The sequence below is a fragment of the Grampus griseus genome, assembly GCF_964374135.1.
Source record: "Grampus griseus genome assembly, chromosome: 7".
Lineage (NCBI taxonomy): Eukaryota > Metazoa > Chordata > Mammalia > Artiodactyla > Delphinidae > Grampus > Grampus griseus.
In genome coordinates, this window is record NC_139001.1 from 71,015,834 (window position 1) to 71,038,519 (window position 22,686).

The 22,686-nt window shown below is 39.5% G+C and overlaps 1 protein-coding gene across 5 annotated transcripts in view; it reads left to right on the top strand.

Moving 5' to 3' along the window:
- The window catches only part of ITGB6 (integrin subunit beta 6), a 145,282-nt gene that overhangs the window by 87,148 nt on the left and 35,448 nt on the right, over positions 1-22,686 (top strand). For all 5 annotated transcript variants that reach the window (XM_082658836.1, XM_082658835.1, XM_082658839.1 and 2 more), the window contains 5 exons: positions 806-895; positions 8,421-8,555; positions 8,777-9,194; positions 15,802-16,024; positions 18,792-18,889. In XM_082658836.1, coding sequence (XP_082514962.1) covers positions 806-895; positions 8,421-8,555; positions 8,777-9,194; positions 15,802-16,024; positions 18,792-18,889 — 964 coding nt within the window. The remainder of the gene's footprint in view (positions 1-805; positions 896-8,420; positions 8,556-8,776; positions 9,195-15,801; positions 16,025-18,791; positions 18,890-22,686) is intronic.

The following is a 22,686-nucleotide window of genomic DNA, read 5'->3' on the forward strand; positions in this document are numbered from 1 at the left end:
TAAGGAAGGGGTAATTTTCAGCTGTCTAGAAATTTGCCTTCTTTGAAACGCTTCAGTCCTTGGCCATGTTTGGTACCTGAAGGGATGAGCTAATATTGTGAGTTCTCCTCTGGTAGGAACGACATCTCAGGGGAAGCAACATAGGTGGAGAATGCAGATAGTTTAAAGGTAGGTGCTGATTCACAGGGTCATGATGTGTGGGGAGCGATCCCAACCAACCCCAGTACCATGCTGACATCCCTAAAAGTGTACTCATTACTGCTAGGAAAGGGGGAGTTAACAGCAAGCATCCAAACAGTTCACTCCTTTGCTCCACCAAGCGATTGACAATGATTGACAATTAAGACCTCTGGACTGAATGACCTGCAGGGCGACCTGAGAGCAGTGAGGGACCCACGTGACCCAAACCTTAGTTTCGACAATGCTACAAAAAAGAGAAGACAGTTCCTGGTAGTATGCTCAGAACTTTTTAGACAAAGGATGCTCCACGAATGGAAGATGTTATATAAGTGTTATTTTTATTTGAGACTTGAGTCCCATTGTGATGTAAATCACAGCCCTAGACTAAGGCCACCACAGGGGCTGGATTTCCCCAGCAGCAGCTCTGGCCTTTTCATTTTTCCACCTGAGCACGGGAAGCAGCACCAGACAGGGCTACAGTTTCAGGAGAAACACCCGTTTATTATCTGGAGCCTGTTTCTCCTGGCCAGTTAAAGAGAGGTGATCTCAACCAGCAGGTTGAACCCACACTTAATCCTTCTCAATTACAGTGAGCAAAGATTGACTTATTCTTTTTCATTTACAGAATTATGCAAAACTCATTCCTGGAGCTACAGTAGGGGTGCTACAGAAGGACTCTGGAAACATTCTCCAGCTGATCATCTCGGCTTATGAAGTATGATATTTCACTGCTGGGTTTTCTTTTTGCATTTCTTTGGTATTTAAAAACTAAGATATGTTTTAGGCTGTTAAATGCACTCTCCTTTGTTGGTAGAGACAGTGCTTATCCAAAGAAAATCTCTCTGCATTAATGGATATAAAAAATTATATCCAAAACATAAATTTTGTTCACCTTATTTGCAGATATTCTTCCCGGAAGGTGGGGCAGAATGTAGAAAAATCATAAACCCGATCATAAAGGTTGTTTTTGTAGTAATAACCAACAACAGCACTGTCACCTGCAAAATTTTAATTCTACTGAAAAGGCTTCATGAGTCGTACAATTAAGCTTCCCTCTTCTCTGCCTGAAAAAAAATTAAGTTTAAATTGCCAACGAGTAACAGAGCTATGAGAACTAACTCCACAGGCTTAATGAGACTAAATCATAACTCAAGGGAAAAAACACCAAAGCACACCAGGAACCACTTTGTAGATTTTCTGCTTTTGAGAACCAAGGAAATTTTCCACTGGTTTTATGTCATATATGTACATAAATACATTTTTTTTCTTTTGCCTTGTCTTTGTAAATTAGTGCCTGAAGACAGAATTCTTCCCTTAAAATAAGATCCATACCTACAGGGTTGCTATGTTTTCTCTCTATGTCACCGTTTTATAACTCAATCAACAGTGGATGACCAGTTGCCAACTCTTTTTTATTTCGGTTCCTAAATATCATTATCATCCCCCCTTTTTGCCTTTACTTACAAAGAAACACACACACACACACACACACACACACACACACACAAAGATGAAGTTCTAAGTTAGGACTGGAATGAAAAAAATAAACTTTTATAAAGCAGTAAAGCTCTAATATTTGCTCCAAACAGAGTTACATAATAGCAGATGAATAAAATTCTAATTTTGATCCTTTAAAATGACAAATAAATGACCCATATGCACTCTATGCCAATACTTAGCATAGACTGAACCAGTGTTCCTTGACATTTCAGAATCATCTGGAAAGTTTTTTAAAAATAGCTGTGTCCAGATTCCTCTCACAGATGTCTTGGGAGAATTTTAAGGGAAGGAAGAGTCACGTATTTTGAGAACAAAACCCAGTGTTTTTGACATCACCCCACCAATTTTGAAACTCACCTTAATAGGGAAAAGCAAGTTATTTTTTCTCAAATACATTTTCTCAAAGAAGAAAATACAGATGGTCCATTAAACTTATAGGATGAGAGGTTTTTTTAAAATTCATACCCTCAGAAACTTCAGTTTTCTTAGCTCACATAAAAATTTAATCACCATGCTAGTTCACGCTTGAAATTCTTCCAGACAGGAAAGCTTGTCAACAAAATACCATAAAAACCTTCCTCCCTCTTATGCAGTAAAGTTTTAATGTGTAGAATCAAGTAAAATCACATGGCAATTCTTCACTGAATTAGAACACGCTCAATTTTCTTTAACTCAGGACTCTCAAAAGTGCTGGCCACTAATATTTTCAAAGGAGTTAAGCGAAGTAGAAAACAGTGAATTGTCGAAAATATTTCTCCTCCTGTCTGACCAGCCCTGTCTGTGCCCCTGCTTGCTCTGTCAGAGTTTATGTCTCACTTTACATCTCCAATCACTCACATAATTTACAGAGTAGTTGAAATCAAGACATCAAACATTTGAAGTGAATCTTGTGTCTTCATTTTACTGTCTCAAAAATATGAAGTGTCTGTTATTCTTATATCAAACCATCTTGCTCTGGAGGTATGATTGAAACTCTATGAGTCACTGCGAGGTATGCAACAGATCTTGGCACTGGTTCAAATTACTTTTCTGTTGTGTTATCTTTTAAATGTATCCTAAAACGACCTTAAAATATGGGGGTCCATAGACTAGATTTCTTTCCAACCTATAAAAAAGAGAGAGAAGGAAAGAGACTATATTGAGAGAAAACATAAAACGCTTCTGACTTGTAGTGGGGCAGAGGCAAACAATTTGTGTATATGATTAGTGACGATAAACTTCAGCTCAGTAGTTTACAGTGCTGTATTGACATTTAAAAAGCCTTAAATACCAGATGTGTATTCACCTGGCCATCATTCACTACTTTCCTTCCTTCCCTAACCACATAATAAAAGCTGCTGAAATACCCATACTCCCAAGGGTAAGGTCCTCTGTTGGCATTTAAGTTCCAGAAGGGAAGTGACTTGTTTTGTTTTGCCTGGTTCATAGTATATGCTCAATAAATGAATGAGTGAAAAGATGATACATACAAACAAACATTTACGTCTTTTCTTTGGGAAATTCACATTAAAATATTCCTGGTGAAATTTGCAATATGATATTCCAATTAGATCATTGCTGAGATTTCCTTCATTTTGGTTAGATTATGTCACTCACTACTCCTAATTGCTGTCATCTACAAACGTTCAGGTCATATCCCTCATTTCTCGTTTAGTTCACAGTGTCACTGTCTCCAACACCACTCTTGTCTTATTTCTTGATGATATCAGCCCATATGTATACATATATATGATCCTTCCCGTACCCTGGACTCTCAGTTTCTTGAACTCTGCTTCTGAAACGATTTTGTTCCCTTCCCTTTTAATTACCTCCTCATACCTTCACACTCTTGTCATACCTTAAACGTTATCATTGCCGATAGTCTCAGTTACATGCAATCCATTCCCTGCTCACCATTTCCAATCTTTTCACCTCACTCTTGCTAGTTCCCCTAATATTTCTTCCAACCCATCAGGATCTCCAATTAATTGACCCTGTCCTCTGTGTACAGTTCCTCATCCCCTTGATGTCCTCTCTCACCTGGCCCCTCAGCTTAAATTCAAACATTGTGGTCACTCCTTAGACACTCTCTCAATTCCCCTGCACCTTATCACTCCTTTGAGGTGGTTGGCCAACAGTGGTCCTGGTAAAATCCAACTGTCCACTCTGCACAGCTGAATGGGAATGGGAAAAACATACAATTATGCTACCGGATCTCACTTTAAATTCATGATCACAGACTTCAAGCTGGCCCTCAATGCTGCCCAGCAACCGTGCTATATTTCTCTAGTAAACATCCAAATGGAGAGATCTAGGAGTCAGTTGATATGTTAGTGGGCACATCAGCAGAGTAACCTGGACTCTCCCAAACATACTTCGCCGTAGTTTTCTGCTTCTCAACTCATGGTAATTCCATCCTTCATGTGGCTAGGACCAAAAAACTTGAAACGATCCTTGACTCCCCCCTCTTTCTTTCACACTGTACATTTAATCCATCAGGAAATCTTGTTGACTCTACCTTCAAATTTATTTAGAGTTTGATCCAATTGCTGCGTCTACTGTCCTCACCCTAATTGGAGCCACCATCCTCATTCACCTGAATTATTGCAAAAGCCTCCTAAATGATATTTCCCGTTTCCACCTTTGGCTTCCTACAGTCTGTTTTCAGCAAAACAGCCAGAAGTTTCATTAAACATGTTAAGTCAACTCCTATTACTCTTTTGTTGGTAACCCTAATTGCTTTCTCATTTTACGTAGAGTAAAAGCCGAGTTCTTTATAACAGCCTACGAGGACCCTATCAGGTCTGTTCCCCTCCACCCCATCACCTCTGACTTCACCTCACGTTACTCTCCTCTAATTCTGCTCCAGTGCAGCAAATCTGCTCTCTTTGCTCTTCTGCTCCCAGAGCAAGGCAGACATGGTCCTGCCTTAGGGCCTTTGCATTGGCTGCACCCTTTTCCTGAAACACTCTGTTCACATATATCTGCGTGGCTAATTTCCTCTCACTTTCTTGAAATGTGACCCTCTTTTTTTTTTTTTTTTTACATCTTTATTGGAGTATAATTGCTTTACAATGGTGTGTTAGTTTCTGCTTTATAACAAAGTGAATCAGTTATACCTATACATATGTTCCCATATCTCTTCCCTCTTACGTCTCCCTCCCTCCCACCCTCCCTATCCCACCCCTCCAGGCGGTCACAAAGCACCAAGCTGATCTCCCTGTGCTATGCGGCTCTTCGTTTGGTAGTGTGTATATGTCCATGCCTCTCTCTAGCTTTGTCACAGCTTACCCTTCCCCCTACCCAATATCCTCAAGTCCATTCTCTAGTAGGTCTGTGTCTTTATTCCTGTCTTACCCCTAGGTTCTTCATGACATTTTTTTTTCTTAAATTCCATATATATGTGTTAGCATACGGTATTTGTCTTTCTCTTTCTGACTTACTTCACTCTGTATGACAGACTCTAGTTCTATCCACCTCATTACAAATAGCTCAATTTCGTTTCTTTTTATGGCTGAGTAATATTCCATTGTGTATATGTGCCACATCTTCTTTATCCATTCATCCGATGATGGACACTTAGGTTGCTTCCATGTCCTGGCTATTGTAAATAGTGCTGCAATGAACATGGTAGTACATGTCTCTTTGTGGATTATGGTTTTCTCAGGGTATATGCGCAGTAGTGGGATTGCTGGGTCATATGGTAGTTCTATTTGTAGTTTTTAAAGGAACCTCCATACTGTTCTCCACAGTGGCTGTATCAATTTACATTCCCACCAGCAGTGCAAGAGTGTTCCCTTTTCTCCACACCCTCTCCAGCAATTATTGTTTCTAGATTTTTTGATGATGGCCATTCTGACCGGTGTGAGGTGATACCTCATTGTAGTTTTGATTTGCATTTCTCTAATGATCACTGATGTTGAGCATCCTTTCATGTGTTTGTTGGCAATCTGTATATCTTCTTTGGAGAAATGTCTATTTAGGTCTTCTGCCCATTTTTGGATTAGGTTGTTTGTTTTTTTATTATTGAGCTGCATGAGCTGCATGAGCTGCTTGTAAATTTTGGAGATGAATCCTTTGTCAGTTGCTTCATTTGCAAATATTTTTTCCCATTCTGAGGGTTGTCTTTTGGTCTTGTTTATGGTTTCCTTTGCTGTGCAAAAGCTTTGACGTTTCATTAGGTCCCATTTGTTTATTTTTGTTTTTATTTCCATTTCTCTAGGAGGTGGGTCAAAAAGGATCTTGCTGTGATTTATGTCATAGAGAAACAAGTGACTCTCTTAATGAATCCCACCCTGATCACTTTTTAAAAATTGTAGCCTATACCCCCTGCCCACACTCTCTTAATCTTCATTATCCCACCCTAACTTTTTTCCATAGCATTTATCACCTTCCTGGTACTACATAATTTTCTTATTTATTGTGTGGTTTCCTTTCTGTCTTCCCACACTATAGTATAAACTCAATCAAGGGGTAAGCTATTTTAGACGTTTTTGTTTCCCAAGCACCTAGAACAGTGTCTGGTACATAGTGGACACTCAATAAATATTTTCTGAATGAATAAACTGGTAATGTAACTAGTTGAGATAAAACAGATTTAAAGGGTATATGTTAATGCTAAATTGGCAGAAATTGAAATCTTAAGACATGGTGGGAATAATCTTTAGGACTGGGAAACGACACTTTAATCTCTGACAAAGACTACATTCTGAAAAGTCAGCCTGTGCCCATCTATGGAAGGAGTGACCACGTGGGGCAACTAACAAAGCAGGGAAGAGGAGTGACTTAGAATTTACAGTCAGCACCTTAGAATTAGGAGGAAAGCAGGGTTATCGTACCATGCAGTTGGCAAAATTATATTTCAGGAAAGTTTGAAGCAGAATATGCTTTTAAAATTCTATCAATGGAATGGGTATAGGGACTCTATCAAATCCTTTTAGATGAAGTATAACTTACTTCATAGTATTTTACAATTTGTTTTTATTCTGTTTTTTAAAAATAATTTGGTTTTGAAATTAATTTGAAATTATTTGAAATTAATTTGGTTTTGAAGTCCCCCAAATACAAACTTCTATAAAAGAAAGAGGAATAAAGAAGGTCTGAATAATAACACTAGCTTTCCCCAAACAGCAGCTCTCCCTTCCCCTTCCTTGACATTCTTCCTCCTGGGAAACGTTGCCTCTACGTAGCCCTCTGCCATCACCCACACGCCCTGTATCTAGTCTTCCCCTCTTCCAGCCCCGTCATCGCATATCCCAGCCACTGCATCCCTGCTCCTCACGCCTCAGGCGTGGTGAGTGCAGCAACATGCCAGCCTCCTTGACTTAAATCTTCCTGTCCTCTCCTCTGGCCTGTCCTGCACATGCCTTCCAGACAACCTCCCTGCAGCTGCCTTTTCAGTAAATCAGGCCCCTGCTGAAAAGCTTCATGGAATATTTCCCGCAGGTGTTAACTCATCTCTCCAAACCTCAGGGTTCTTTGTGGTCTGGTGTCTCCCCGGACAGTAGGGGTGCAGGCTTGGGCTGAGCCCCTCTTTTCTCCATTCTGTCCCACTCCTGGCACTGAGCTTTCTCTCTTTTGGTCCCCTCGCCTGAAATACCATTGTCATCCCCTCCACACATCTAAATCCAACACAGCCATTAAGGACTAGTCTTCTAATACTTCAGTCTTCACTGACAGCCCTCTCTCCTGAACTCTCCCAAACCCTTATGTATTACACAATTTTTTTTTTCTAATTTAATGGTACATTGACTGACGTTGTACGTTAACTGCTTCACTTGGTTCCACCTAATTTTTTTCAGCAAGATGATCATCTCGAGGGCAGAAATCCTGTCTTATACCCATTCCCCCAGACCTGGCTCTATACTAAATGTACAATAGGGACTCTATAAATTCCAGCACTGATTTCAAGGCACAGTTTCTCTCACATTTTAACATCTCTAAAATTGGGATACGTTTTATAATTAGTCATGTCTTACCAATGCTTTCAACAGAATGGAAGTCACAATGTAGTTTTCATGGTCTGCACATGTATAATCTTGGCAGTAACTGTATGTGTTATTGCCACTTCAATTCGTTAAGTACACTGTTGGTAGTGTCGAGTTCAATTGCTATTTTAAAATATCTTCCAGGTTTGCAGTATGACTCGATACTGAAAAGTTATTGTTTGTGCAGAAATGTACCAAAACTGAATAAGAGGGAAACAAATACTGATATCAGTGAAGCAAATATTCATTGTTGGAGGAATGATCTGTATTCCTTATAAAGTAACAACCAGCTGCTTTATGGGACCTAAAAATGATGATATGTAGGATACAAGTAAAGCAAGCTATTGTTATATTTTGTTACTGAGATACAGCAAAAGATTTGCCTTTTATATGCCAAGCAATGCAATTCAGGACTGGAGAAATTTTTCCAACCCTCAAAATGGATAAAATAATTTTTAAAGCAATGATAGACGGACAGGTTTGATTCATATGGAGTGCCAAACGATCTCGAGGTATTTTGTCATAGTTTACTTGTCATAAAATAATGGTGTATCTTAGAATTGATGGCATCTTAGATTCGATAAAATATGATGTGTGTGTGTGTGTGTGTGTGTATTGCTTGCTTTTTTGCTTGATTGGTGATATGGTGAATTCCTTTTAGACCCAATTTAATTTTATTTATTTGTTGTTTAATGAACATGATTCACAGATTCTTCTCTTCTGGCTCTATTTTTTGGTTGTGACTTCATTCAACTCTTTATGTCTTATCTAAAGGAACTCCGGTCTGAGGTGGAGCTGGAGGTGTTAGGAGACACAGAAGGACTCAACCTGTCATTCACAGCTGTCTGTAATACTGGGACCCCCTTTCCACACCAAAAGAAATGCTCTCACATGAAGGTGGGAGACACAGTAAGTAGACGGCTCATAGGTCATCTGAAAAAACATCTAGATGATCTGTCAGAAGTTACCTTAGTGCACTGAAGCTAGACTTTTCCGTTCAAGAATTTCAAAAGCGATTTTCAAAGATTTCCTAATAAATGCTTTCGCAAAGCTGATCCCCAAGCAGCTTTGTTTCTTCCCATGCATATTGGTGGCTAGCAGAAGATAATTAGTATTTTCTTTTTTTCCAGGCTTCGTTCAACGTGACTGTGAGTATACCAAACTGTGAGAGAAGGAGCAGGCACATTGTCATAAAGCCTGTGGGGCTGGGGGACGCCCTGGAGATCCTTGTCAGTCCAGAATGCAGCTGTGACTGTCAGAAGGAAGTGGAGGTGAACAGCTCCAGATGCAGCAACGGAAACGGCTCCTTCCAGTGTGGAGTGTGCGCCTGCCACCCTGGCCACATGGGTCCTCACTGCGAGTGTGGGGAGGACACGCTGAGCACCGACTCCTGCAAGGAGGCCCCGGAACTCCCCGCGTGCAGCGGAAGAGGCGATTGCTACTGCGGGCAGTGCATCTGCCACTTGTCCCCCTATGGAGCCATTTATGGCCCTTACTGCCAGTGTGACAATTTCTCCTGCGTGAGACACAGAGGGCTGCTCTGTGGAGGTAGGCCATGTCCAAATCCACCTTACAGGGCGACATTGTACGTATCAAGGAAGGGCTTTGCATCCTTTGCACCTTCCACAGCCACCTGGGCACAGCAGGTGCTCAATAAATGTTTGCTGATCAGTTGAGTGGGTTGACCTTTAGACTAAGGTAACTGACCTTCCCTTATGTTTTTGTCTGGCTCTGACATTCCCTAGGGGTGAGATCTCTGCCAGCTGAACTTACATCTCTATTATTATTTCCTGGGAGTAAGTAGGTAAAAGGCGGATGCCTTCTCTTTGGTTATTACCCAGACGCCACAAAACTGCATGTAATCGAACTCCATTATCTTCCAGACTATTCTGGATCAGACTCTTGGTATCTGACTGAACTCTTAAATGCTTATTACTTTGGAAAGATAAAAAGCCAGGCTACTTAAGGAGCATACTGCAAAGGACGAGGGACACAAAAATTCTAAATGCACTTTCAGGACCTTCATTCACCCATACATATTTATTAAACACCTGTTAGGTAACAGATACTAGGTTAGGCACAGGGTATAATAAAGATGAATAAGGACATATGTGAAGAGGGTTATGGAAAGGGTAAAAATGAAAAATCCTTGGAATTTTTTGAGACTGAGAAAAATTTTAAGTAGCAGAAATATTTATGTTCTAATATCCTTTGTAGAAGTAAAGATCACTTTAGTTTAAAGCTATATTACATATAACATGACTATTATAAAATCATTCTGAGAGATGCACATACGTATTTAAGTACAATCTAGTCAGACAAGAATTACAAATGTGTTAATTATACTTTTAAATGATACAGATTTGTGTTACAATTGAAATCGTAACCGACTGCTGAATTTAAGCTCATGGCTTTTTTTTTTCTTTTCACAGTGTGTGAGCAGATAGCTTTTCAAAACAGAAAGCCATTATCTTTACAGAAAACTAAGCAAGTTACGTTTTCAAACCACAGTGTCAGAAACATATAAAAGAGACTGATTTTCAGGGAAAAAGGCCTTTGAAAAACATCTGATACCCTTAGAAGTGCGCCTCCGTTTCATTTCTTGGCTTTTGCTGTTGCTGCCAATAGACTCCTCTGAGGCTGCCTTCTTTCTTCCCCACCAAAGAGTGAAAAGTTTAGGGTCTGTCCAGATTGAGACACATTTCTCTCCCCTTTCATTCAAAGGTGTTTTTCCTTATCTAATGGGTGTGTTTCCAAACCCACATTGGTCTTCTTTTCACACAATGCAGACAGAACACAGCCTGAAGCCAGAGGCCGTCACCAAGTCTCGAAAAGAATCTATTCAGCAGAACCCCAGATTGCATTTCTAATAGAAATCTTTAATAAAATATGTGTTTAAGACATTTGAAATTGCCTTTCCAAAAAAAAAAAAAAAAAAAAACTCCAAAGTGTAATCAAATACAGTATAACAGCAATTATGACCCCACCTGTATTTCACCCTTTAGATCTGAAGTCAGAGGTCTAAGGCTGTGTAAATCGATGGGTTATGTTCAACAACACAGTTCTTCCCATTTTTTGGTGGTGTTTCAGTTTATTTTGTGTCACGCATGCAGACAGACATAGATTCAGAGTCAACCTGATCTGTGTATTTGTAGTTCAGATGGTCTGACAATAGTGCCTCTCTTTGAATCAGATACAGTGATCGCTAAAGAAATTCTATTTAGAAAATACAATTGTTTTTCATTTGGACTCAGAAAACTTCACCAATGCCCATTTCCTTCATACATTGGGGTACTTTCCCATCCCCAACCATGACTGTTTCTCGAATGCTTTTTTATGTTCAGTAACATCTCAAAGGATGTTCCTCTATTATTAGTAACTTTCTCTTTTAAAAGGTATAACAAAAGTACAGTCATTCAAATTCAACGAAGAGCAATGGAGCACCTACTATGTGCCTGGCATTGTGCTTAGTGTAGGGATAAAACTGATCCTGGCCTTGTGAACACACAAGCTATTGTTGCTGTTGTTTGTCACAGAGGCCTGACTATGCTACAGCCTCATTTCTCATGTAAATCTCACTTATTTTACAACCAACATACTCTGCAATGTGCTGCTTCTCTGAAGGGCCATTATCACAATGTTCTTTTCATGCACCTTCTTCCATCCATCTGTAAGCACTCAAAGATAGAGGGCTCCATTGATTTTTCCCTTGCCCAAATTCCATTAGTCATTTAAATTTTGATTCTAAGAGACTGGAAACTCTAACAGGCAAACAGCACTACAGAAAAAACTTCCTGCCATTGTGCACTGAGTTATCAGTCAATGGCATTCCAGAAAGATATCTCCCTCTCAAAAGAGCCTGATAATTTTTTCTTGACCTTTGGTTATCGTCTTGCCTCTACATGAAGCCATTATGAAGTTGTGTTGTTGTTGTTATTGTTGTATGAACAGGTACCTTAGATAATCGGCTGTTTGTGGATATCGATTAACAACATGTGTGACTGGGTTAATGGTTCTGGAAGGCCCACAGAAAGGGAGGGTTTCTAAGTTCTGAAAGGAGCTCTTGGAAGGGTTTTCTAAAATTTCTGCCAAGGAATTCTTATATGCAGTGATACACTTGGGCATTCCCAAAGCCTTTGGAAGTGCACATTTCATTTGACAATATTTATATGCCGTATACATTTTTCAGAATAAACTTCAATGTGGAAATCACCCCCCTATCATGAAAGTAAGTTTCCCCTCTTGCTGAGGAAGAAACAAAAAGCAATTGTACTTTAGAGGACAGCTTACATATAAAAATTAAATGAATGGTTTTGGCCTAAATAAACTAACTATTCTTAGCTTTGAATTAATTAGTTCAATTATGAGTTAAATAGGTTATGAAATGCAGTCTTAATGTCATGGATCCAGATAAATTTCAAGTCATCTTTCATTAGAGAAGTGTAAGTCTTTTTAGTATATATATGTACAAATTACTATATTACCCTCTCTATATAGATATAGATGATACAGATACAGATACAGATGTAGATATATAAATATAGATATAGATATAGATACAGGTACATATACACCAGGAGAAGTCAGAATCCAGCTTCAAAATCTTTGTGGTTTACCCTTTGTTCTGTGATTTCCTACTCCATGTCTCTTAAGGCCAGGTCATGAAGATAGAAAAGTAACGACCTTCTAGACCAAAGTTTACAAGAGAAAACCCAGAATGCTTCTTTCTACAATGAACATGGCAGCGTCTCCTACAAATGGAAACCTGCCTCACTTGTGATTTCTTTTACATCTGTTTGGTTTTCAGTATAATTACAGGAGTTTTAATACTGATGGATAATTTTGCTATCAGATTCTTCTTACTGGATAGTGTTTAGGAGTAATGATAATAACTTATATATTGCTTATTTATGGGCCAAGCACTGTTCTAAACATTGTTATATATTATCTCAGGTAATCATCATAACAATCTGATGAAGTAGTGCTATTAATAACCCCTCCTTACCAATGAGGAAACTGAGGCATAGAAAGGTTGAGTAATTTTCCCAACTTGTCCCAGCCCGTACCAGAGCCAGGACCCAAACATGTGCTGTCTGGCTCTACACCTGTGCACTCACCCACTATGTACTCAACCACCGCCACCATGCCCACATGCCTTTGGAATGTTGCCAAAGAGCAAAACTTGGGAGGCGATGGCTGGTACGCTTTTCCTTTTCTGAAGAAATGTGTCAGTTATGAAATTTGTAAGTAAATGCTGTTTGTTTGGAACAGCAAAAGCTAATTTAGGATCTTGGGCATGGCAGGCACCCAAAAAATATTATGAAAGAGCACACGAGCCCATTTACCTGAAACACTTTATTTAACATTTTACAGTAGTTCGGACGGTACTCTGTGGCCAGTTCTTCAGGAGCTCTTCAGGAGCCGCTCTTGTCTCTCAGCCTCTTCTGTGAGGATCCCTTTCTCTGATTACATCTTAAATGCTGATGCTCTCCAGGGATTTCCTCACTCTATCTGCTTGCCCTAGATGATCTCATCCACATCAGCTTCAACTGCCATCTGTCCCTGGTGGATTCCAAACCCCAAACTTCAGGGCTATATATACGTATTCAACCACCCATGGGTCCCTCAAACTCAACAGAACCAAAAATGAACTCATCGTCTTCCCCATCCTAAGCTGCTCTTTCTTCTCTGCCTCAGAACAATCTATTCATTTAACAATTAAGCACTCTCTGTGCCAGGCACTGGGGATAAGGCACCGCATGAGTTACTTCCATTCCAGGGCAGTTAACAGCAGCTCCATCCAGCTAGCAGCCCAGGGGGGTGACCTGGGGAGAATTCCATCCTCTCTCTTCCCCTCCCCCACCGCCCTGGGCACCCCATGCAGTGAATTTCACCTGAACCCTTTCCTCTGCATTCCCATGGACACTGTTCAGGGCCCCATATCTTCTTGCCTCTATTGCTGGGAGAACCTCCTTGCTTTTCGGTGTCTAGTTTGACTCTCTCTACTGATGCCAGGACATTTCTAGACACATATCTATCTCTTCAGGTCTCTCCCTTACTTAAAATTTCATAACTTTCAGGATAAAACCTCTTACTTTAGTCCATAAAGCTTTTCATGATGTGATTTCTGATTTTTGTTGACCTTTTCCTCCTATCCTCACGGACACCCCATACACACCTTTGGCTTTATTCATGTGACTTTACTATGGGTATTAAGCAGGTCACGTGATTACACACTTCTGTCATTTACCTATGCTTTTTTCTCTGCTTATAATGCACGTAACCCTCTTCTTCTATCCTTATCTTCCAAATTCAGCTCAAGCATCAGTTCCTCTGGAAACTTCCCCAAATCTCTTGTCTAATTTGGAAACTTCCTCTGTGTGTATAGCACTTATCACGTTGTACTTATTAGCAGTAGTATCTATTTGCCTGTCTCCTAGACTAAGCTATAAGCTCAGCCACCTTGTCTTATTTAATTTTGTATCCTCAAGCCTAAAACAATCTTTGGCACATGATATATGCTCAATTAAAATTTGTTAAATAAATGAATTTGCTGGGCGCTCACTGTATGCCTGTAGGACATCTAGTTGGTGAATACAAAGCTAGGAGATTTACACGTTATCTCATCTGACCACAACCATTGGAAGCAGCTTTTATTCCCTCTACTTTATAGATGAGGCTTTCATGATTACTCAGCTTGAGTGATGTAGAGGTGGGGTTACTAAAGTCTATCTTGTATGTCTATCCTATGGCATCTTAATTGAAAGCAAAAAATTTTAAAAACTACATATATATATATATATACACACACACACACAGTTGGCCCTTGAACAACACGGGTTTGAAGTGCGTGGGTCCACTTATGTGCAAGTTTTTTTTCAATAAATATATTGGAAAAATTTTTGGAGATTTGCAACAATTTGAACATACTCACAGATGAACTGCATAGCCAGAATTATCAAAAAAATATTTAGGCATGTCATGAATGCATACAGTATATATAGATACTAGTCTATTCTTACATAGGCATAAGGTGAGTGATATTTAATATAAAATTAATAATGTGTTAGTTTTCTTACTGTTTTATAACTTTGCTTTCAAAGCATTATATTACTGTACAGTATGCCTTTCTCATAATTGGACAAACTGCATATCAGCCTACCATTACAGGTAAGTGGTTTTTTAGAAAATGTAATCATGCTTCTGTATGAATATGTCTATAATACTGTATGCCATAAACACTTTTAACAATTCATTCGTTGGTGTATAGGCTAGGCTACTGGGAAGCAATTATGTCAATTATACTAGGCTACCATAAAGCAATCATATTGCTGCTTCTTCATTATCAAGGCATGAATAGCTATACCTATAAATAAATATGAATTTCTTTTTCACATTATCTTTTCATTTTTGATGTCTAATGTTGGTAAGTTGTATAATATCTACAGCGTTATAAGACAATATTGATGTAGGTACTGCCAGATGATTCATCTTGTAAATTTATGGCATTGATAAATACAGTATGGTACTGTAAATGTATTTTCTCTTCCTTATGATTTTCTTAATAACATTTTCTTTTCTCTAGCTCACTTTATTGTAAGTATACAGTATATGATACGCATAACATACAAAATACGTGTTAATCAACTGTTTACTTTATCAGTGAGGCTTCCAGTCAACAGGAGGCTGTTAGTAGTTAAGAGTTGAGGGAGTCCAAAGTTATCCTCAGATTTTGGCCTGGGGGGAGGAGTGAGAGTGGGGCGGGGGCGGGGTGTGTCAGTGCCCCAACCCATGCGTTGTTCAAGCGCCAACTGTATATACACACACATACTTGCACACACACACCAAGTAGCTATTATAGGCTTCTGGACTATCTTATTTCATCTGGTTATAAATTCTGTTGGATATAACATCAGGCAATCAAGTTGGTTCAGTTAAGAGACCAGATCAATGAATATACACAGTTCGCAAAATACGTGCCATAAAATCTATCTACGCTTACTCCCCCCCCCCGCCAGCACCCACACACACGCACTCACTTTTTTTCTCGTTTTTTTCTTGTCTTTTTGATGGTGTTCAAAGGCAAAGAGAAAAGATGACCCCCAAGATCCAGAAGTGGCTTTAGCCCTAAGAAACCCAGGGCTTTGTTTTGCAGATAACGGCGACTGTGACTGCGGCGAGTGCGTGTGCAGGAGCGGCTGGACGGGCGAGTACTGTAACTGCACCACCAGCACGGAGCCCTGCATCTCCGAAGACGGGGCGCTTTGCAGCGGGCGAGGGGGCTGTGTGTGCGGCAAGTGCGTTTGCACGAACCCCGGAGCCTCGGGACCCACCTGCGAACGTTGTCCCACCTGTGGCGATCCCTGTAACTCTAAATGGTAATGTCTCTACGCTCACTAGTCCTTCCTGTCCATAGGGTTCATGGTGATCAAAGTTATAATGACGTTTTATACACTCAGACCTCAGATTGTTCTTGCTGGCTTTGGTCTCCAAGCCTCCATTAAAACACACAAACCTGCAGGGCCCCTGCGATCGTCAGCCTGGAACGTCAGCCTCTCCCTTGCCTCTCAGCGCTGATGATCCAGGACCACAAAGTCACATTTCTGCAAGAGAGCCTAGCCGGGAAGCTGAGCTGATGTCCCACGCTGATAACATCGACAGTCTCTCCCTTACAGTACCAACCACACATCAGGAATGCCCTGGGAGTAGACTGAGGACACTCACATTCAGTACTTTTTTAAGGGAAACAGACAAGCTTCTTTCTTATCTAGACGTTTATAGCCTGACCTTACTGATTCATTCCTATCTATAAACTCATAAAGGCAAGGAGGCAGAAAGGTGATCTTGGCTTTCCATTCCTTCCCTCTTCCTTACCACTCATGCTCTTTGGCACCTTTCTTTGGTTGTCATTCTACACAGCTATTGTGACTGACACTTTCTTTTATACAATGTGAACAACAACAGCAACAAAACAACGGCATTGTTTTTATTTTCCAGTAAAAAAACAAAAAAAAGTTTCTTTGCTTGGCAGTTAACTTCTTAATGAAAGCGGGGCAACATTTGCAGGTTAAGTGAAGCAAATCTCCAAATTGGCTGTGTTAGGACATTGCAGGTATAATATATTATACAGCAAACGTGCTTAAGTAGTTCATACTTTCATTAACTCTGGTACCTAAAATGGGGACATGTGCATTTCCAATGTAAACAAAGTAAGAAAATCAATATCAATATTCACTCAGTGGTTGCTCACTATCCAAGGTGTCAGAACTTCTCTGTCACTGTGCCTGGACATATGCCAAGAGAAGCACGGGTGCAAGGTTAGACTTACTTGAATAGGATTTAATATAAAATGTCATTTCAAGGTATTTCTTCTATTATTTTTCTATTTTATCTTCTCTGTAAACATGATTCAATCTTCTTTGAAAAATTTTTTTATTTAACTATAGTTGATTTACAGTGTTGTGTTAGTTTTAGGTGTTCAGCTTCAGATTCTTTTCCATTATAGGTTATTACTAGATATTGAATATAGTTCCATGTGCTATACGGTAAATCCTTGTTGTTTTCTATTTTATATATAGTCGTGTGTGTATGTTAATTCCAACTTCCTAATGTATCTCTCCCCTTCCCCTTTCCCCTTTGGTAACCAGAAGTTTGTTTTCTTTGTCAAACATAATTCAATCTTAAATCTGGTTTATAAGACATGAAATTAATAGTCCAAGTAGTTTGAATTTGAGAAATCGGGTAGAGTGATCCCCTTGGTGTTTGTTAGTTTTGAGGTGAAACCGTTCTATTTATTCTTTCATGTACTTATTTATCAAATAGGTATTAAGTACTTACTATAAGCCAGGAATCATGTTAGGCCATAGACATACAGTGATACTGAAACAGTTACAGTTCCTGCTGTCACAGCTGCTGAGCATCTACTGGGAAAGACAGAACATTTAAAAAAGTAATTATAACGATATCTGGGCTAACAGTTACAATAAGGGATAGAGAGGGTGCAGTGGAACTCTATGGCAGGAGATAAAGCTACCAGACTAGCTCGGGCGGCCATCAGCGGGATGCACAGAGGTGTAGAGCCTTCAAGGGCTTTCGCAATCTCAAGCAGCCCCACTGCAAAACCACTCCAAGTAAATATATAACCCAGATACGTGCCGTGTGCTTGCAGTGCAAAGATCACTTCCAGGTAAGACTGCTACCCCTACTCCACGTAGATTGCTTCTCCTAAACCCTTCCAGCAGAGGCATTCAGAAGCTTCCACTACGAGGGAACTAACTGATAAGGATCAGGGAAGGCTTGCCTAAGAAAGTGCTGTTTCAGCTGAGATTTGGTGAGGCAGGGTGGGCGTGGGGAATGTTTCCAGCGCTTAGAGGAGCACACCTTTCCTGGGCCAGCATAATGTGTGCCCACAGTAAGAAAACTTGCAGCTTCGGGTTACTCCAAACACTATCCATCTGTAAAGTGATTGTCAGCACGGGATTAATTCAGGGTCTACGTTTACTCTCCTGTGTAGACATCATTAGAGTGGCTTAATTCCTGGGCTATGTTCTTGGAAATGCACTTTTCTATAAGTAGCAATCCTTTATTTAAAAACCTGCATTAATGAGGACCCACGCTGTAGTCCTCAGCTTTTGAAAATACCCCTATCAAGGCTTGGACGCATTCAAAAGGGTTACAGAAAAGTGAATCTTTAAAATAGTCATTCAGGACATATGAGAATTCTTGTTAAAACACAGACCATTTCTATTAAGAAAGTCACACTTTGTCTAGGACCATAAACCCTTCCCAGGAAAATGTTTAATGAAAATATAGCTAAATCAAATACCAAAATAATTGGGTTTTTTGTTGTTGTTGGGGGAAAAAAATTTTAATCTAACCAATCAGAAGCAATCAGTACAGATGAATGAGGATAGTAGCTATTATCAAGGCTGGCTCATGGAACACTGATTACTGCACGGAATTCAGAATAAAGGAGTTTCCTCTTGGACGTCACCCAACCATCTTTCTGAAAGTAACGAAACGCAATATCCTCTCTGAGACACTCCTATAGCCAGAACCATAGTAACAGCATTAAAGCAACATCCCAGCTGCATATCTATTTTCCACCAACACAAACTGATCAACTCTGTTGAATAATGTTCACAGGAGCTGCATTGAATGCTACCTGTCTGCAGATGGCCAGGCCGGAGAAGACTGTGTTGACAAATGCAAATTAGCTGGTGCGACCATCAACGAAGAAGAAGGTTCTACTTGTTTGAAATTGCTTTCCTTTCCTTTGCACAGTTTTGGAGAGGCAGAAATTCGGTGGAGGGCTCTTCAGTAGCTCGACCTCATTTGTACTAGGGTGTTAATTCACTCGCATCCATTTCTAAGAGTAAATGCATTCCAGAAGGCTAAAGACTTGATGGTTTGGGAGACAAGCAATTTAAAGTCCCGGCTATGCTATTTGCTCTGTTGCAAATTCATCTCTGCTTAACACATGCAATTGGAGAGAATTCCAGAATGCTATATTTTTTTGAATTAGAAGAGTGGAAGATTGAAGAAATAGCTAAATGTTAACCTCCTAACCTGAAATCATCCTCTATCGTCCGATTATCTTATTTCATGATAGGACAAAGTAAGGTATAATATGGGTTTTCTGACAGCAACTCTCAGACACCAGGCAGTTTCTGGTTAGTGGCCATTTTTCCTGCCCTCCCCTGCATATGCTTTTACTCCCAGCTTTCCAAACATAGGCATTACATGGTCATCCTTAATTCCTTGTTGCCTTGGTCCCAAACTACGAGAAGGGCCTGTTACCTTTAACTGCTAAGCAAACTCTGCTCTTGCTTCCACCTGCCATTTTTGAAGTTACTTACTTAAAATCAGATTCTTTCTAATGGCAAGATGTTATCTCAAATCTGTAAATTGGTTGTATTTTAGCTGGTAATGCATTTAAAAAATAACTTGTGAACTTTAAAACAAAGCCGATGACTGACTTCTCCCAAAGGGACCATCTGGGGGGATTTGTTTTTCCATCATCACAAACTCCCTGCCTTACCCCTGCTGCTCAGGTAGGGACGTTGTTCTGCACGCCTCAGAGGCACCGCCACGGTGCATCTCAGGAGGAGTGGGATAACCAAGACGATCATTTATGACACTCTAGGATATGTATCTTGAATAGACGAAGCTAGAATACAGAAATTAATCCATTTCCAAAGTGAAATAAGTTAGTGATACTTATATTGTTTTGAAACTTACCAACATTGTTTTAAACTTGAGGTTTCTGACTGTGCACAGTTAAATAACCCTGTGTGGAGGGGCGTGATTAGTGCTCATGAAACCCCTTGCCTGTGCTTTTCTGGTGCCTCAGATAAATATGCCGAATAACCATAAATTGGACAAGACGGTATGTACCTTACACTAATACCGAAGGTGAGATGCAGTAGAAGCACCGAGTAAAGTGGGATTTGTAGCCTGTCCACATTAGTAACTCGTACAAAATCTCAGCATATCCTTCTGGCTTCATTTCACAGCACACAGTTGGGATATTTACCAAGTGTTTCAAAGAAATGACTAAAAATTGCAGAAAATGCCCTGCAAATGACTAGAACTGAATTGACTAGCAGCGTGAGAAATCTAATGTGCTGAGGGGAAAAAAGAAGTAAACCTTGGAAACATGTAAATCATGAACAGGGAATTACTATATTTAAATACACAGTTTTCTGAGTATAGGTTATCAGAAATGCTTGGATTTGAGAGGAAGACAAGATTCTCAAGTGGCATTTAAAATTTTTGCATTATTGTTCTTGTATAATTGACTAAATTACCTTCAAAATAGGGGACTACAACTATTTCTAGCTCAGAAATCAAAAATAATAATTGGATTACCAGTACCGTTTAAAGCACTAATCTTGATGAATTCGAGAGAAAAACTATCTTTGTCAGCCTGTGAATTAAAAAAGTCACTCTTCTAATGGGCCTTTTTATAAGTCCTATTTCAAGTTACTCGTCCAGTTATGTTATTGATCATATTATCTTGAAATTATCACAACATATTTGCTCTTCCATGGGGTCTTTTATCAGCCCATTCTCCCCCTAATAAGGACATGGAGAGTAAAGTAAGATAACCATAAACTTCATAATCTGAAGAAATTATTCCTCACCTGTGCTGTGGTGACTTGTGTGAGTATTTCTAAGGACATATGGTTTAACTTTATTCACTCCATTTTACTGAAGTAGAAGTTTTTAATTTACCCCAATATTCATGTACTCAGAGCATTGCTACTCAAAGTGTGTTCCATGGAACACTAGTTCTGAAAGTGTTCAATGGACAAAAGCACCCATGGTCATATAAACTTTGTAAATGGGAAGCTAAGCTTTTTGTTTTCTTTGCAAGACTGAGAGTTGTCTTGTATATTAAGTTAAATGTGCATTGTGAATTTGCAGGAGAAGCAAAGGGAGGAATTAGAGTAAGGAGGGATTCTCAAACTTATTTGACCACAGAACTCTTTTTTTCCCCCCCTTGGGAAACTGTTTTCTCTGAGAACTACTGCCTCAGCCCCAAAGGCGAGGTCTTAAACACATGGTTATCTTGATTCAATGGTGCAGACAGTTTATATTTTCCACATCTTTTCTGGACCTTCCCAGACCCCAGCCTTTTCACCTCCATTCTCACATTTCTTCCTTTTCTAAGTATGATTTCACGGACTGCCTGAGATCTTATTTTCATCGTATTATTCTAGAACAGCACTGCTTGCACTCATAAAAGTGGGTAAAAAAGAAAGGTCCATTTCTAATGAACCAACAAAAGAAAACCTTAGCAGCTAATTATGCAAATCTCCAGCCCAAGCTGGACCTTTTCACTGCACATTCAATAATGCATTTTAATACCCAAACACTACAAAACAGGCTAAATCTAGAGTCATAACAGTCATGCAAAGGAGTGGTGAAGTAATTAAAGCAAGAAGGGAGTCGTGACTCAAAGGTCATATTAGCGGTTCCATTAAAACTTTAAAAATCCTGGCCAAGTAAATTAAGCCTCCCTGTGCTTCAGTGTAGCTCTTTAAGGGAAAATAAAAAAGCAGGATTAATATTACTGAAAGGAGTATTATGAGCTGTCCACATATTTTCTACCTGAGAATAAAATGTTCCATTAAGTAAGTTTGAGAGGAACAGAGCGGGTGTCCACTGTCACGGCAGAGACGGGGAGGGAAGGAAAAGAACACTCCAAAACAAAAAAAAAAAGCATATTCCCGGAGACTTCATGAATCCTTGCTAACTGGGTGGTTTGGTAGGAGAATGTGTGGTGGAGGTCATCTAAAAATGACCAAAGTATGAATTATATATACAGTTCTGTTGCTGTCAAACACATGAAATATCACAAATTTCACTAATCAAATGCTGCCCAGAGGTGCCCAAACCTCTTCATCAGAATCACCTCCTTAAAAATACTGTTAACAATTCACTAAAATGCAAACTCCTGTCCTAACCACGGACTTCTCAACTCAGAAGAGCCAGGGTGGGTCCCTGGAATCCATCACTGCAGAACTCTGAGGTGATTTAGATGATGGTAAACATTTAGGACCAGCTGAGAATAATTTGTAATTAGATTTCTTAATATTCCTATGTAAATAGATGCTTCTAATGGATTCAAAGACAGTTTGTTCACTTAAATTTATCCTCTGAAATCTTATTAATAATGCCAAATGTTTTACTAGTCCCTGTTGTGATAGATAATACAGGCATGCTTCTTACAGACTCTGGCATGAGATGTTTAACTTAGAAATTAAATGCAAATACAACTTAATTTTCTATCTTGCTATGGCGATAGCATTGTTGAACCAAAAAATAGACTATTACTTAATTTTTCTTTGTTAGAATCAGAGGAACACATGTAGATTCTGTTTTATTAAAATCTTTTTATGTTGAAGCTAATGAGAAAAGTTATAGGTCTAACAAGACTATGTACAAGATTATCTGGGACAGTCCCAGTTTTGTATTCTGACCCACTGTGTCATAATATACTAATTTTGGATCATATGTCTTAAAATTTTAGGAT